Genomic DNA, 18,807 nt, shown 5'->3' with positions numbered 1-18,807 from the left:
TGCTAATCTCAAAAGCACTATTTTGCCTTAGATTTTAATAAGAATCAAGTAATAATTAACATGAACATTGGCCTTTTGTTTCAGAAACTTCACACAAAAGTGACATGGAGAAGCATACAAATGTCATATTCTGTTAACTACTTGAACCCTTATAAGCTCAGTTTTCTTCTCACCGTTGGAACAAAGGTATCCCAGATTAACTTTAAAACAAACAGTTTTGAAGTATTTTTAGTTTAAACTATATTTATCTTTAATAGTTTATAAGCCAAACTAATGTAACTCTTCATATTTTAAAAGCTTTATGCAATTTTTCAGTATCATCAAATATCTAACCCAAAATGTACATTTGATATATTTTAATGGCATTTGTCAGAACGAAACAAACTGAATAACAAGCAAACATCTATTTTAAATAGCAGTTCTGTAAAACCCTCAGTAAATGAGAGAAATAACTCTCACTTCATAAAAATCACTGTCTCTGTTATTTATTCTTGGGCTTTTGTTTGTTGACTCTCTCTGCGCCGTTTCAGAGGTGCCACATTGCCACTAGATCCTAATGCTCATAGCAATGCTTCCTGAAACGTTCACTTAAGGCATTTTCCTTCATTGCACTGTGAGAATTGGAGGGTCGTGTTTGTTAGCATATCTAGTCATCTCCTGCTGTATGTGACCAAAGCCTTCTAGTCTCGGTCTTAAGTGGATTAGGCTTCTACAAATCATGTATTCTTATCTGTACAACTTCCTAAAAAAGTTTGTTCGAAAACTTCTTTGCCATAGTGCACGTTAATCTTTATCCCATTTACAGCTCAGATTAATCAGCAGTTTAGACATATTTTCTTCCTGAGTTAACAGTCCATGAACACTTCTCTTAACTACTTCTCCATACTTCATTTATCCAGTTCCTCTCACAGTTTTTACTCTAGCCTCTTCTACCTATTTTGTGCCTCAGGAAGCCTTATTCTGCATGCTTTCCTCTTACTACAAACCACTCATCCCACATATTTAGCTACCTTCTTTACAATAAAATTTTACTTATTTGGGAAATTCTCTAATAATTGAATCCCAAGTTCTGACTCAAATGTAAACTCCTTGCATTCTAGTAAGTACTGCCAATTCTTAAAACACAGCAAGATCGTTCGCTGTGTCCTGACACCTGAAAACCACCATATGCTGCAAAACTACCATTAATGGTATGTACAACCAACCAAAAGAGACACGTCATAATAGCTTTGAATGTAAGAGGTTTTGTGCTTGTATATTATGTTTATTGTTACTGGAGTAACTAAAGCTTTTAAGAATTTAAAGAATAACCAAAATTATATCTTGTGTCCTTTCTAAATGATAGCATCCTTGTTCCAGTCACTGGAGCTCATCACAAAGCTAAAGCAAGAATTTCTAATTGTATTTTCTCATCACGGTATATGGCAGTACTTGCTTTTGGTTAAAGCAAAAATTCCTCACTGTATTTTCTCATCATAGTGTGCGACAGTATTCACTTTGTCTAGCATTTCTGAAGGAAATAAAACCTTCAGAATTATAACTCAGATTACATGAGACTGCATAAAAAAATGCAAGGCACAGACATATTTGTAACAGACTGAAATGACGTCTAGGAGTACAAAAAACTCAAAACCCCCAAAAAAGAGTAATCTATAAAGTTGAAAATAAACCGAGATTAAGAAATGTCACCTTGTTTGAAATCCCTGAAGGCAGAGACTCAGAAGGCATTTCATAAAAATGGATTTATTAGGGTGTTGAGGACAGACAATTTCTACTTCCTTCAACAAAACACAAGGCATAAAATAACTAAAAATGAGACCAGATTTTTTTTTCCCTCAGAAAACCTGTATTTTCTGAGCTAATTTCAGGAAATCAAGCAATTATATGTCTCATACACAAGAATTAAATTATAATAACAGTTAATATAAAAATAAGCAATATACCATTTGTACAGTGACATCAGAACTAGGAGCTGATACGAAAGGTCTTAAATACTCCAGTATACTGTAGCTTAATTTAAAAGTTAAAACTACAAATGGCTCTAATATTCTGTTACATGTATTAGCTGGATGGAAAGAGAAGATGGACTTTGTAAGTGTAGCCACTGGAAAAGCACTGATGGTTGAACTTCAAAGAGTAAAAATGCTCCTCTTCCCCATGCTCACCTGACCACACCATCTCCAAGTATACTAGACACCTCTAATACTTTGGGGTCCTGCACAAATGTCAAGTGCCTTCTGCCAAACTGTACTAACAGAACAATAAGACATCAAACTGGAATAGCGAACTTTAATCTAGAATGGTCAGTGCAGGCAAAAACCCAAAACTATTTAATATTTTCTCTAAATGTGTACACTGGCTTAGTGACATTAGCATTTTTATAATATTTTTCTGATTTAGCTGACCTGATACCAGTTTACCAGATGCTGAAATCTATGTAAATTCTCCCTTAAATCATTAAAGTTTTTTTTTTCAAGTTATGAAATAAAAAAAAAACTTTTTTCTTTTATTTCACAATAAATGTAGTCATAACACAGTCCTGCAGCATAAAAATTTTTAATATGGAACTTTATGATGTGTAACAGTTAGAATCAGATTTCAAGTAAGATAGATCTTTAATATTCAGAAGAGCAAGAGCAGGGCATAATTATGTGTACTCGTGTCATTCTCGCATTTGTTATTCCCACACACAACACAGGCTGCTCCAGTCCTGAGAATAATTAAGATCTTTCTGACAAGTCTACATTGCAAGAACATCCACTCAGGTGTAATAGGTATTAAACTCCAGAGTGGCAGAATGCAAAAATCAAGACAATAAGACCAAAATGGTAAGCAACTTACCCCATTTAAAGGAAATGTTTTCCATCCTAGTTCTCCAAGGGCAGCTGTAGTATCAAGTAACACAACTGAAAATAGAAAAAGAAAGGTTATGTTTGCAATACTGCTTGGATTAGTTCCGAAAGAACACCGGAAAACTAACAGCTTTAGACTTGATGATTTTAGCTGGAACATCACAAAGCTGAAAGGTGCTACATACATCATACGTTTTGCATAATTCCTGCCATATTCATTATGGGTTTTTTTAACGTGTAACAGGATATGCATTATTGTACTTGCATATTACAAAATGTTTCTGCATTATTTTAATATTAAATTACATTATTTTCATTTTTCTTATCATTTCACTAATAATGCAAAAGTTATACAGAACACAACTCAGTGATATGCAAGCTGATTGTAAACTAAATATTTAGTACATGAGACATTGTACCTACATGTACTACTGCCCTCTAATGGAATTGTTTAATCTGACCCTCCAATTTAAAACATGTAAATTAGGATTTAAACATAAAACTAAGCATTGTATAGTGTAGTTTATTCTAATTATGAAGTTAGTGTGGTTTGGATGCTCAGTTCCTCCTTACAGCCCACAAATTCCAGTTCTTCTTTGGGTGATTAAATAATGGAGAGAAGTGAATCTATTAGTTTGGAACATGACACCCTTATTCATACATTTGGGGTTCTTATACTGCTGCACACAATCTTCCACCTCTTACCTAGCCAAACAATCAACGTACAGCTATCTATAATGTGTTTCTATAAAGCAGTATATCATATCATCAGAAGCCAGGTCATGGGTTTTTGCCTTACAGAAAAGGTACATTGGCATGGAAAGCGTGTGAACTCGCCAGCTTATTAGAGGACACTTGACCTAGCATCTTCATTTGTCTTTTGTATCAGCAGCAATTAGAATTCCTCTATATTTGAATGTATGTTGACTTTTAACCTGAAACTGAAATAGTCTTATCAGCAAATTTACAGTCATGTAACAACCTCAGCATTAACCAAATAAAAGTTTAATGATTTATTTGAAAAAAATCTAATGACATTTTTAAAAGAATGTTCAACAAAGGGGAGTGCTCTGTTCTCCACTTCTTCACCACTTCACCAGTTCATGAAGCTTTGTGAATAACTTGAAGATGAATGAAACACCTTTTTACAAGCCCTATTTTACTTCCAAAAAATGGAATCGCTATCCCCACTGAGACTATTGCTGCCTTCTGCTTGCTTATGAAGCTGTGATTTAGAGCTCTCACCTCGATTATAGCTCTCATGTCTATTTGCAGCAGGCTGCCATACTCTTGTCGAAGAGTCAGAAAAGTGTTTTTCCATTTGGCCTTTGATACAGCAGCCTATGTAAAGTTATAACGTACTGGGGGATCTGCCACCTCCAAAAAAATTAAGCCACTGCATTTAGACACTTCATTTTAATAGCCAAGACCAAATGCTCTAGAATCATAGAATGCTCTAGGCTTCTAAGAATATGTCAGTTCATCTTAGGAATTTGTTTTCTTCTCTCCTTCTCTCCTCCCCTCCTCTCTCCACCCAGCAAACATGGACTATTTGTAAATATACTTGGCTTTCAGCCGAGGTTATGTTTTGCGATTTATCAAGAGCTGTTCTGGTGAAATTTTAATTCTTTAATGCAGAATTAAATAAATAATCAAATGCAGAACACTACATGTTACTGTAAGATGCGTGGATCTGCAACATAAATTGTTTCTACAAACAGCATTGGGGCTTGAACTGTCATTTCAGTTTTACAATTTCTGTGGTAGCAGGACCATGATTTAATAAACATCATTCAGGTATTCAAAACTAATACTTCCAAGGAACAAAACACAAAATATAGGAAGTAAAATTAATTCATTTCTTCAGTGGAGCCTGAATTAATTAATTCATTGCCCGAATTAATCAAGTACTACTTGAAAGCTCAAAGCTATACACTAAAAAAAATAAAACTAGAGTAAATTCATCACTGAAAGTATGCTAAGTTTCAATTTAGTTGAACCATGATCTAATAACATTTCTTGTACACATTTACCAAATGATCCCAAATAAGTAACTAAGTTTTGTGAAAATACAATTTTTGATACATTTTTTACATAAAACATCTTGCATGCTCCCATACGCTCACCTATATCCACCAAATCTGTTAGAACTTCAAACTGCAGAATTCAAACAATCAAACAGCTACTAACCAGAATTAGAATGTTATTACCTTCAGAGTAAGAAATGAAAATCATAAATTAAAAGTCTATCTTTCCACCAATACTTGGTATTACAAGACAAAGTAATTACAAGACATAAAGTAATTATCAGTGAAAAATGTGCAAATACTGGCAGATCAAGTAAGCATTATGCTTATGGCAAAGTAATATAAAGCCCCGTAAAGGAGTGAAATCAACAGGGCCAGCTATACCAACGAGGACACGGATAAAGTAATAAAATCCTCACATGCTTCAATGATTTGGCGATATCTACATGGTAGACTTCAGTGCGGGACAGAGATACCCAAGCTATCTTTAAATGAGGTAATTAAGAAGCAGTCTATCCCCAGCAGCAGAGACCTGATGGCAGACAAATCTGCCCTGCCAAAAAACTTCCGAATTGCAGCTCCTTGGCAGGAAATTCATCCTGTCTGAAATAAAATTCAGACTAAGAAGAATGCCCATATGTATACATCTGAATTACATACAGGAATAAGCACTTCTCCTGTGACTGTAGAATACTGGAAGTTCCTAATGCACAAGCAAAGAGATTAAAAAGAGAGAGTGAGCACAATACATATGAAACTTAAAATGAGGAAATTCCCTAAAAAGTTAATAGAAGCAGGAAGCTATATTTGGTCCATACATTTATATATTTATGCACATAAATGCCATAAAAAGCTTCTTTCCTCTTAAACAAGACATCACGATAAGTGGCCATTATGGACATGCCATTAGTTGCCAGGATGAGCAAAAGTGTATCTGGGACTTCCATCGTTAATATTTACTTGTAACATTATGAAAAATGCTATAAAGAAATTGGTTGCTAATAAGCAATGTTATTGACATTTCTGACATCCAATCCCCCCTTGCAATAGCCATTTTTTTGTAGTGATATAGAGAGTAAAACTTGCAGAGTGAATAAGAGTAAGGAGAGTGTAGATCTGCCATTACAAAGTCATGTCACGATTCAAAAGGAGCTCAAACAGCCTTTAAAAAATCTCTTTGGATAAAAAAAAACCAAAAACCAAAACCAAACACGTAACTTGCATGCCCTTCTTTAAATAACTGAGCTAGGGATACTGTTACTTGCCCAACAATAACTTGCAAACTTAAACATACAGCTGTAAGTCTATTATTTTAGTCAAATTCTAGGTATGAACTGTGCAGTTAAGTGTCTAGCTTGTTTTCCAGTACACACTTTTATAGAAATTGCATTAATATAACTCGTTATACCATACTGAGCTCCAGTTCCTTTTTTTTTTTTCATAGATCTTACACTGCTATTATTAGACCTTACAATTGAAATTAATCTTTTCAGAGGTTTTGCCTGGTCCTGAGGGAACTGTCTTATTTAAAATTATGATGAGCAGAGCTCCAAGGACTGACAGTGTGGAATTTTAATTCTAATTCCAAAATACTGTTCTGAAGATGAACCCTACAATCTTGCATGTACAACCAAAGAAAAAGCCTTCCAAATATTCATTTCACCAGCTTCTTTCCTCCTCTTCATTCTTTACACATCTCCAGACAAACTGACTTAACGGTTTTAAATGAAAAAAGGATTTCAGAGAACTTACTTCATGGAATCATAGTCCAACATCAGAAAAGGCCAGCTTAACCTCCCAGTCTTTATGGAATAATGTGTTTCACTATTACCTCTATAGTAGGTAAGCCAAAGATTTGCAAGGAATGATGAACAGACATTATTTTTTTAAGACAACAGCAGTATTTCAAGGAGCTGCAGAAAAATATCAGTGCAGAAAAAGTCCAAGAAAAGAATGCTGAGACTCAGAAGCAGACAACTTGGCAAGATGCAGCCCAGCACACTCCAGCACATCCCACCCAGGTGACAATGGCTGGGTCGGCAGAGACTTGCCAGGTGCCTGCTTTGGGAGCAGAGAACATTTTCTGCTTAGCCTGGCAGCACATTTGCCCTATTTGTTCTGTGCCTTCACCCACAAACACACACCATGCCAGCAGGAGCTATGGATGCGCTATGAGCAGAATCTCTCCACTGCACAAGGTAAAAGATACACAAATAAAAGATGAAAAGTTTCAGTGGCTTCCAGATGGCTTGGCAGACATTACAGATGATGCCCAGAAACAGACAAAACTGGTACTTCTTTTTTTTCTCTGAGAACTTACTTACTGACTGCAATTAGTTTTTATTTATATGACAAACACATCAAGCTTCCAACGTCTCTCACTTCCAGTCCCAAGAGAGTTGTTGCTCTCTTCTGAGTGCCTGCAAGTTTTTTTTTCGGGTTTTATGGTCTTTTTCATTTTAAAATTGCATCACTTGCAGCATTCTGAAATCATTCCTTCTAACAATACACATGAACATAAAGAACCTGGCCTATTTTTATTTCCCATTTATATATCGGAGGTCATATTTTACTGCACCATTGCACTCATAGGCAGTTATTAGTCTATCAATATTACTGTACTTTTCAGAATCACTCCTTTCATCATTATTTTTCAGTTTGGGTTGTATTTTTGTTCTTGAATGTCCAAAGATCCATTTGTTTATATTAAAACAAGTTTTATTTTAAGAGCTGACTTTTACTAAGTGATAAAGGCTGCTCCCTGTCTGCACATGCTCTTTCTTTATTTACTTAATACTCTTTTGTCAGCTATTGATTTTATATTTATTTCCATCTTACTAATGAAAAATGTTGACCAGTTAGAATTTCAAATAGTGGAATATCTCAAATTCTGTGATTTAACAGGCACTGAAAACTACTGTAAGGTTTCTTAGATCTCAGATTTTTAAAATGCATTTACTAGAATATTTGATAAGCTTTTTACTGTCAGAACACTTCGTGATATTTGGTCATACTTTACAAAATCAAAACACATTACCACTGTGGCTTGTCTGCTTCAGGAAGACAGAAAGAAGATGGAGATATGCAATAAGAAAGTTACTTTGGGCAATTAACATGCAATTAACAGGGAAAAAAATATTTAAACGGTTTAAATTTTTGACCAGGCCTGTTTTCCATAAAACAAATGAACTGGCATTCATTATATATGTATCAACTGAATCCTTTTCCAGCATTTCCATTATTCTGCACGCAACAGCTACCTCATTTCGGCAAGATTAATGAGCTGCAGTAATAAAGGATGAGAAGCACCTGTCTAGATAGCAATTCTGCCGGGAAAGTATATAGGAGTCATTGCAAATCATACAGTAAACAAAGTAGAGACAATGCTGTCTGACTGTCATAAACAAACAGGATTTAGCCAGCTAAATATACAGAGTAAATTTTCCCCTCTCTTCAGCATTTGTAAATCTTTAATAGCGGTGCTGTGTCTACTTTTCAGAGCCTTACTTCAAAAAATGCCTGGATCTATCACAAAGACACCACTGGAGCACAACAGGAACAACAGGATCTCTAGAAAGGCTGTGCTCTGGAAAGTCTAAATCCACTAGAGTCATTTGCCTTGGAGGTTACTTTAGAAAAACTATCCACTAACAATCTTCCAGCGTGTAAAAGGCTGTTTATGGCAAATGATAATAATCTGTTCTCTATGTCTCTGTCAATGACCAGAAAGGAAGAAGGGATTTTAATTGCAGCAAAAAGAGTTTTATGATAGACTTCAGGAAAATCATTACTAGTTCTACAGTTGTAAAGAAGAGGGATAGCCAAGACTACTTGGGAAGTTGGGGAATCTCCAGCATAGGAGACTTTTAAGAAATGTTATATAGAAACCAGGTCTGTCAGTGGTTAATCTCATGTTGCCTTGGGGCAGAGGTGGGGAGCTAAATGAGTTTTTGAACCCTCTCCAACAATGATTTTTATAAAGATCTAGTTACCTGGTCAATGGTGCTTTCCTTTTCTTTTCAAACCAGTACTATGAGCTTCCAATATTCTTGAATTCCCTGAGTCCCCAAACTCATTAAATTTACTATCAGTAGCCCAGAGATCTCCTCAGCCAATTCTTTCAGGACCCTTGGAAGAGACCTATTTACACCAGATGGGGAGTACTTCATGTTCTACAGCCTATGTGAATAAAATTATAATTTCTAATTTTCCTAATTCCAAACACATTATTTTCTGTGTCTTTCTAAAAATAGTTGAATACCATTCATATAAACATTTTTATTAATAATATAGAGAAATTCCCATTATCCTGAGTGCTGTGAGACTTGGGCTTCTACCTAGTATACTTAGCTTCTATTTTCAATTTTCTACACTTCATATTCTTGTATTGATTTCCACATGTATCCTCTCTTTCCCATTAATTATTACAAGTGTTTATATTCCTAGTTTCTGCTTTCATGTTACTTCTTAATTAAGGTTGAGCTTTTATCCCAAATTGGCCTTTTTTTATTGATCAATGACTTCTCAATCAAGAGTTTTAAAAAGGAATTTCCACTTCCAACTTTTTCATTTTCATACTTGCACACTTATGCAAACACATGATCAGAATTCTTCTCTAATGAATGAGAACTAGTTCAGAATAATTTTTCATGTGCAAATCCCAACATCTCGTTCATGATAAATTTATGTTCTCAGTCCTCAGAAATCTGCAACATTATTAGACTGGGTGGAATATTTTTTATGCTGGATAACTGCCTGTCTTTTAACTTGGTGGTGTTTTAGTCCTGGTTACATGAGATCTCCAGTGAGCACCTTCAAAAAACAATTCCCTTACAGAACCATTCTTTTCCATTTGAAACATTTATCTGTTTCAGTTTTACTATTCCCAGCTACTACCTGGATATAAATTCAAATCCTGTGGCTCTGACCTAACAAGATTAAAACAAATAGTTTTTCTCTTGCATAAAAAAAAACACTATTCACCTTTTTTACTCAATCTTTTTTCCTACAGAAACTTGTTACCTGTTTCTTAGAAGATTATTTTTTAAATGAAATAAAGATTTATGTTGTTTGCTATATCATTTTATGCTTTCTTACACTTTCATACTGCTCCTACTACTTCATAGCCAATATAATTATCCTTTCCATATCTTCCATGAAAGCATGCATGTTCTTCTGAGAGTGGAAGTCTGTTATAATCCTACTGCTCCATCTCTCACCAGAATGTAAGCCAACAGTTTTATACCAAAAGCTTCAGTTTTACATTATCCTTTTTCACATTGCCTTTCTAACATTCTCGCTTGAAAGATCAACATGAATCCCTTTGCCAGCCACTGCAGATACTCAGCTACATCAGAGTAACCTCACTGGATTGTGCGTTAAATAGAAAAAGCAGGATGACACTGATTTATTCTCCTCTTGTGCTTCTTTAGTGAAATACTTTATTGAATTTGGATTATGGAGTGCATATTTTTATTTGACTGTACCATGTAAATAAGCAGTATAAATAAACTAAATGCTGTATTTCGTTCTTGATACCTAAAATCGTAAGATACCACACTGAGAAATTTTATTTCTGTAATTTTTTTAAGTGAAAGGGTGATTCTTGTACCTACTGAGAGAACTGATGGAGTCAGAGGCAATTGATTCCTTCTATATCTTGAGTACCATTATTTCATATACTGTCAAACCCCCCAAAGCTAGTGAAATAGAAGCAGCAACTAATGAAACCTGGAAATGATAAGGTATTTCATTTGAACAATTAAGTGGATAAGACATGTTGAAGACCAAAGCTGATTCTTATATTCATTACATATCCCTTTTGCAAGCTTATGTGTTCCCTTCTATTTGCAATTCATTTGCCAAATATTTTTTTCAGCTCCATATACCTTTTAGCATTCAGAGTTTACAAAAGAAGGAAGAAACAAGCCACTCGTTTCACAAATTATTCAGATGTTTATATTCGTTATTCAAGCTATGTAATAGATGTCTGAATGTATTACCACATTACTTCAAAAGAAAGAGTCATGAATATCATATATGATTATATCTGTGGAAAGGGAAGCTACACAAACATCCACTCAACTTTGTATGAACAAAAATGCAATCTTACAATTATTTTCAACTAACAAGGCACATAGCAATGATAAAAAACTTTGGGTTTTAAACAAATAATCTAATCTGTGTTTTAGCACCTCCGAAGTCTCTATAAAAGAAGTTAAATCCAGCAATATTCGACATTCAAAATTCTACAAGTAAATCTGAAAGTTGTCTTTCACATTTAGGGAACAACAGACACTAGTTCTTATGTGATATTTCAATAATAAAATGACCATAATTAGAACATTACATGAGCTAGTTGCCCATTACAATTAATGTTGCTTATTTTTCATACTGTTAACATCTATGTTTCTGAAAGCAGAACAGTGGATTTTAAAAAAGAGACAAACCTGTTAAGCTTAAGTTAACTTCAAAGTTTAAAGCATCTAACCACAAATAATTCTTCTTTAACAGCAGCAATTATGCCTAGATGCATTTGTTTAGATGAAAGTTTTTTTCTGTTTAGACATCATGTAACTGGCAGACTTCACTTCTGAAGTAGCCTCATTACAATTAAAATAGAGATGATTTGGCCAACTGTTAGGTTTTACAATTATTTAAGCCAATGTATGAAATGTTGGTAGAAGCTTTCTGTACACAGCATTTTGTGAAACTTAATACTCTGGTGTACAAAACAATCATATGAACAAAGGGAAAAAGCTACCTTTACTGTTGCTTTACAACACAACCTGGAAAAGACTCCCCGTATGTACAATAGGAGCTCCTTATTGTGGAGTGTAACTAGAGATTCAAAATAAATCCACACCAATGCAACCATCCATGTTTTAATGTTTTTTTTTCTGCACGTGCATATATGAACAGTCTTTCTATAAAGCAATTTATGAAGGACAGAAGTCTTTAAATGGTTGTTCTCTTAGGATAATGCATTGACTTTTTTTTTATCAATATCAAAGTGCTGCCTTACTACATGACTCTAATCCCTGCTTATAATAAAGACAAATATTCCAAAGAAAGAAGAGAAACCAAACAATTTATCAGTCACAGACACATAACAACAGTCAGTAAAAGGCCTACTCCCAGTCAGGCAGGTTCCATGTTTCAGTTCACGAATACCAAGCTGAACCTTGGGAATCATACCAATGCATTCAGTGACACCAAACGAACCAAGCATGTAGAAAGTCCATCTGTCAGTGCAGAAATATATGACCATTTCTGCACTGAAATCTCTCTGGGATAATATTTACAACCCCAAATTGTAGGCAGCTAGATCTTAACTACGTATTCTGCCACTTTGCAAGTTGTTTTGCCCTAAGACTGTAAACACTATGTATTCCGAGGTCTAATGTAAGTGTTTCCTTCTCCAATGTGAGTCTTACTCACAAGCACAAGAAAAAAAAAAACCTGAGGTAAAAAGAAAGTATATTCAGATCTAGAATAAACGGGTTTACCTGAGAAACAGTTGCATCCCCAAGCTTTCCTCAGGTAACTGTGGAATGGCAAACTAATACCTCTTTTAGCCTGTAATGCAGATTTTTCCTCAGGAGCAGTGTCTAAGTGATTTCAAAGGGACTTAGTTGAACACTGCACTTCCGAACAGTGGAGTAAGACAGGAGGAGGTTTTCAAATCCACAGAACAGCCAGAAAGGATGAGTTCCTACATTTGTAATGCATCAGAAGGGGCTAAGCGCTGCAACTCAGTCCTGCAGGACAGAGAGCAAACACAGAACCAAAGAATAAGTTCTGCTACGTAGAAGTAGACTGCTCTACTTTAATGTACTCCTCATGTAGAATGAGATGGGGAAAAGGAAGGGTTTAGGTATAAGGGAAACAGCATATTCTTAACCATTACTCAGCTTTCATTTCTAAGATAACCCTTGTCAACAGGGATTCCTGTTAAAACAAAGTAAGATAAATTAATCATAGAATCATAGGATGCCTAGGTTGGAAAAGACCTTCGAGATCATCAAGTCCAACTGTACCTGTCCACTACGAAATCATATCCCTAAGCACTTCATCTACCTGTCTTTTAAAAGCTTCCAGGGATGGTGACTCAATCACCTCCCCAGGCAACTGTTGAAGTTCTTGAGAACCCTTTCTGTGAAGATATTTTTCCAAATGTCCAATCTGAGCCCCTCCTGGTGCCGTTTGAGGCCATTCCCTCTCATCCTATCACCTATCACTTGGGTGAAGAGACTGACACTCACCTCACTACAGCCTCCTTTCAGGTAGTTGTAGAGAGTGATAAGATCTCCCCTCGGCCTCCTCTTCTCCAGGCTGAACAACTGAGTTCCCTCAGCCGCTCCTTGTAAGACTTGCTCACCAGTCCCCTCACCAGCTTCATTCCTCTTCCCTGGACATGCTCCAGGACCTCAATGTCTTTCTTGCAGTGAGGGACCCAAAACTGAACACAGTGTTCAAGGTGCAGCCTCATCAGTGCTGAGTACAGGGGTACAATCACTTCCCCAGTCCTGCTGGCCACACTGTCTCTGATGCAAGCCAAGAGCCTATCAGCCTTCCTGGCTGCCTGAGCATAATGCTGTTCACCGGTCCAGAAAATAACACCAGAGCTGGTTTAAGTCACATAGCTGTATTATTTTGTTAAGCTGCGCCTTTCACAGGTGAGATAACTGGAAGTCAAGAGCTAACCCTGATAAGAAAAGGAGTCACAAAATTATAAGAGCCCAGATGCCCTATATAATAATTTTCATTCTGACTTGAAAAAGCTAATTGATATTCAATTCACCATCATGTTCATGTCAACAGTAGATTACTAGGCAGATTATTCTAAATGAACATGAACACCTGACAGTTTTGTCACCTCTGTTTATTAACCTGAGTATATCTTCATTAGGGAAATGAGAAGTAAGTGAAATTCAGACAAATGGATTTATCTTTCTTGCACTGGCAAAGAACAAATTACTTGTTTTTAAGTCATCCCCATCAGATTGGGACTCCATTTGTGAAGCCATGATGCTAGATTTAATATTCTCTGCTTTCATGTTAACCTTTTCTAGTCTGCATTCTTAAAAAGCATTTGCTATAATGCCTTTTACTATGCTATTTTTTTTGAGTGGTGTTAAAATGATCAAAGAGTTTACCTGACAACAATTCATAACTGAAAAAGCACACAAAAACTTCTGGAAAAGTATAACATCTACACATAACTGTCAGTTGGACTAATTCCAAAAGTTAATAATTCCATAACTATTGCTCCTGTACTCTGTATTTCTCAGAACAACCTATCCAAGGGGGTTAGAAACTTCCCACAGGAGTTTACAGGGATAATCAAACCCATCCTAGGTACTTGATCTTGCTTGCACTACACCAATCCAACAACTTAGCCTCTCTATTAGTAAAGGATGAAATGGTATTTCAAGGGTTTGTTGCCTTTGCTCCATGCATACAGACCTTTACCACAACAGTCCATTTAAAGACAGAAGTTTTGAAGCAGACAGCTTATAATGTGACAAATAGTAGTGGGAAGACGGATGGCCACTGCTTACTCAAGTAGTTACTTAATAACCATAATGAAAAATTAGCTGTTTGGTGTCTCTGAGGAACAGAATGGACAGATGTTAGGAGAGGTACACAGACTAATGCAACTAAAGAGAGTTTGTGCTTGACTGGCATCATGGCCCCACAAAGAGTGTTCGAGAATCACTAGCTCAAGAACTAAGGGTGCGTGTTCTCATAGGTGCAGGCAGAGCTGCAGAGCATGCTACTTCAGACAGACTGAGAGCAATAATCAGGAGTCTTAAACTAACATACAAGAAAATCAGACACGGGAACTACACTCGGGTAAGTTCCAAGCATGAAACACAAAGGCAGGCACTTCCGTGGTGGCACGGATCTGTCCACTGAAGCCAGAGACTCTTTACTACTCTCTCCCTGTCTTCTGCAGTTCAGCATAACTTCTTAGCTCCAGGCAGCTAAGTAAGAATTTGCCTCTATTTGGTCCATATTTCTACATCATAAAATGAAATGGGGTCATTTCTATTTTGCAGGCAGAAAAGCTACAATACAGAATGCAAAGATTTCACATAGCCTATGAATGGCAGATCTTGATTACCCTGCTTTCCCAACCTAACAATGATACTAACACTGTTTGTATGAAGTGGTACAGAGGGTGGAAAAGCATAGCTGTTCAGTCCCCATATATTGCAGTGTTTAAGTCTGAACTACCAGGCAGAATTTATCCACGAGGCATATAAATACGCCTCTGAAAGTGACAGGACATTATTGTTATTGTTCATTACAATGCATGCCAATGTCACACAAGCAGGATGAAGTTAGTATTTCACACTCAAAATAAGAGGATGTGCTCCCTGATGACCTAACAAAGCAAGTGACATACAAAGGGGGGGGGGGGCTATCACACCTACATTGATATTTTTTCTGCTTGTTAAATGTGATACAATTACTAATGATTTTAGCAGTCAGCAGTTAAGGCAAGTCATTAGTAGAGCTACAAGGTGTGGGCCTAGCAAAACAGAAGCAGTCATGACTTTCAAAGGCGTCAGTGTTCTCAAGCAAATTGATCAGGATTTTTCCATTGATTCCTGAAGTGACATCTCATTTGCTTATAATTTATCCACTTTAGAAGTGAAATATTTAATATAGGTGGCCCTACTGCTATAGTCTGAAAGTGACCACAATGTACAGCAAAAGAGTTAGCAGAACTCACATGGAAAATATTTTCCAGACAATTCAGAAAACATGTAGTTAACATTGGACTATATTAAATGCTTTCTTTATTAAGTATAGAACCTCAAAAATATACCAGAGTAAATGCAAGTTATTAGAAAGAAGAGTTGTTCCTCTCGTGATAAATACTCCCAGAGCTTATATTCCTAGGTTTATATTTACGATGATAAAATGTTTCTTACCTTCTTTGACTAAATATCCAAAGAGCCAGTTAGTTTAATGCTTTTCAGGTTTGTAATTCTCTTCCACTGAGTCAGCCTGTCACTTTTTCCACTAGCTCTTCATTTATAATTTATAGTGTCAAGCACCAAGCTTTCACAGCATGAACATATTACAGGTGCTAGGTCAGGCTGTCAAGGTAAAGTACATGCTAATAATTGGTAGCTTTGAAAGGCTTGGTCTCTTTACCTATAGATGAATATCAGCATGAAGGCTGAATTGTTTTTACAAAATAATCAGCTTTCCAATACTTTTAATGCTATCAACAAATAAATATACAACATCATATCATTTACTTGACAGGAAATATGCTTTGACTATCTAACAAAAGATCAAATTGCTTTAAAAGATTGGACAACATGGAGTACTCACCTCTAATGTACACAGACTTTGAATGATACACTTTTAATGCATATACATGGAGATTAAATGTTCAAAGATAACTGAAGAGCATAAAAAAAGATCTGAGAATGCCATCATTCGTGTAGTAAACTGCTATGCCTGGTCTGTTAAGTAATTGGTCTCATATTCAGCAGTGTACAGTCATTAACTTTTTTCTTTTGTTGACGATATGATAATCTAATTGGAGAAAACAATCTTTTTTTTCACATCAAGGAGAGAAAGTAAAAAGATTGCTTTTCCATATTATTTTAATTTTTTTTCCAAATTTTCTAAAGCATAAGAGGTAATTTCAGTATGATGCACAGAACATTTTTCAATATATGTTTTCTTAGTCCACAGCTCTTTAAACACCAGCAGAAGAAAAAAAAAGCTGGAACCTGACGGAATAGTGCTAATACTTTTCTAGCAATACTTAAACCAAAAAAACTTCCTGCTAAAACAACATAAAGCAAAACCAGTCACTTCCAGTATGACTAAAAATAGTCTTTTTTGCAAGATGAGGTTGACATGTGTAACACACATGAAGGTGGAAAGCATTTGTGAGACTTCCACTGACCTGAAATGAACACATCTTGGCCACAATGATTTGGCAGATACAGTACTGCATCAGTACTGCTGGAAATGCCGTTACACTCAGTAACTTACTTCATTCAAAGCACCACACTGAAGGACTACTTGAGACTTAAGTGCCTGTTACACAAACCAGTGATGCAAGCAGAATGTCCATGGAGACATTCTGAAGATCCCTGGAGTGCTGCCAAGAGATTTTGAAGGCAATGCCAAGTATACTACTGCATCCACACTGTTACTGAAGAATACAGGAACTTTTATATTTTAATGATAATCGCCAAGATAATGTTGGAATTAAAATTGGCTTTAAACCATTTTTCTTCAGAACTTCTTTTTTCCTCTTATGCCATTCTGTCTGAAAAGTTTGAACCCAGAAAATGTGAGAAGGTGACAAATAGCAACACAACTGTGGAGATCAATTACTCTATAGAGGGAAAAACAGGGAATTATTTAAAAATTATTCTATGCTGCTATCTGAAGACTACAATATAGTGAAAATGCACAATTTGTCTTGGAACGCTTCCCAGTATATCACAGAATTACAGAACTACAGAACGGTTTGGGTTACGTGGACCTCCACAGTTTATCTAGTCAACCCCCTTGGCATGGGCAGGGATATTTTTCACTAGAACAAATTGCTCGAGCCCAGTCCAGCCTGGCCTTGAACACTTCCAGTGATTGGGCATCCACAGCCTCTCTAGGTAACCTCTTGCAGTATCTCACCATCATCACTATAAAGAGTTTTTTCCTTAAATCCAATCTAAATCTACTCTCTTTCAATTTAAACCATCGCCCTTTGTGCTATCACTATAAGCCCTGGTAAAAAGTCTTTCTCCAGCTGTCTTCCAAGTTCCCTTTATATGTTGAAAAGCTGAAATAATATTTCCCCAGAGTCTCTTTTGCAGGCTGAACAACCTCAATTCCCTCAGCCTTTCTTCACAGGAGAGGTGTTTCTGCCTCCTGACCATTTTCATGGTCCTCCTCTGGACCTGCTCTAACAGATCCCTGTATTTCTTACACTGTGGACTCCAGAGTTGGATGCAGTACTCGAGGTGGGGGCTGGCCACACTGCTTTTGATGCAGCTGAGGATACAGTTGGCTTTCTGGGCTGTGAGCACACAATGCCAGCTCAGGTCCAATTTTCCATTCACCAGTATGCCCAAGTCCTTCTCCACAGGACTGCTCTCAATCCATTCATCCCACAGTCTGTATTGATATTGGGGATTTTCCCAACCAAGGTACAGGAGCTTACATTTGGCTCTGTTGAATTTCATGAGGTTCACATCTATGTACATATGTATATATCCAGTACATGAACTATTGTGAAATAGTTTTTACCAAACCAAAGATCAAGCTTGAAAAATTACTACTGCCTCTGTACTTCTTCCCACTAAAGTTTGTTATAGATAAGTACTTCAAAAAGTATACGAAGAACACACTTTAAGCTCCTCCTTTAGGTAATTCTGTAGCTCAGACAAACTCTCTCCTTTAAAGCCCCAACACACACAGCTCTACAGAAATCTTTTGGTTTTACCTTTCACTGAAGATTTTACCAGATGTAATTAAAGAACAGAGAATGCTGGGTTGTAGAGTGACCTATGACAAATACTATCAACACAAGTTTTTAAACTCTGCTAATGAAGACTTCCAAAACTGCATGTTTCACTATTCTAGTTTCCTTTAAAATAACTACATAATAGCATGGCTACATGTCTGCTTATGGGCAAGAGTAGACCCCTAAAACAGCTTCCTTTTCCTCCAGCTCCTCTTGTCAAGCGGGAGCCCTTTGAATCAGTGCTGCAGTGCATCTCTAGCATGAGGTGCCCTAGATGTCACAAACAAGAGACAGGAGAGGAATCAGCTACTCCACACAACCTCGGGTTCACTGCTCCACAGGTGTCATGCAAGTCTTACAGAACAGAAAATTCAATGTCTTTGTCTTGTCTAAAAATGGTCCCTCCCTTATTTTAAAG

General features: G+C 36.3%; 1 protein-coding gene across 5 annotated transcripts in view; it reads right to left on the bottom strand.

Annotated features, from left to right (window-relative positions):
- Positions 1–18,807, bottom strand: part of EPHA6 (EPH receptor A6) — a 482,143-nt gene that overhangs the window by 443,872 nt on the left and 19,464 nt on the right. For all 5 annotated transcript variants that reach the window (XM_069869229.1, XM_069869245.1, XM_069869237.1 and 2 more), the window contains exon 2: positions 2,842–2,906. In XM_069869229.1, the coding sequence (XP_069725330.1) occupies positions 2,842–2,906 (65 nt within the window). The remainder of the gene's footprint in view (positions 1–2,841; positions 2,907–18,807) is intronic.

This window comes from Phaenicophaeus curvirostris, chromosome 1 (genome assembly GCF_032191515.1).
Source record: "Phaenicophaeus curvirostris isolate KB17595 chromosome 1, BPBGC_Pcur_1.0, whole genome shotgun sequence".
NCBI lineage: Eukaryota > Metazoa > Chordata > Aves > Cuculiformes > Cuculidae > Phaenicophaeus > Phaenicophaeus curvirostris.
This window is presented reverse-complemented; position numbering and strand designations above follow the sequence as displayed.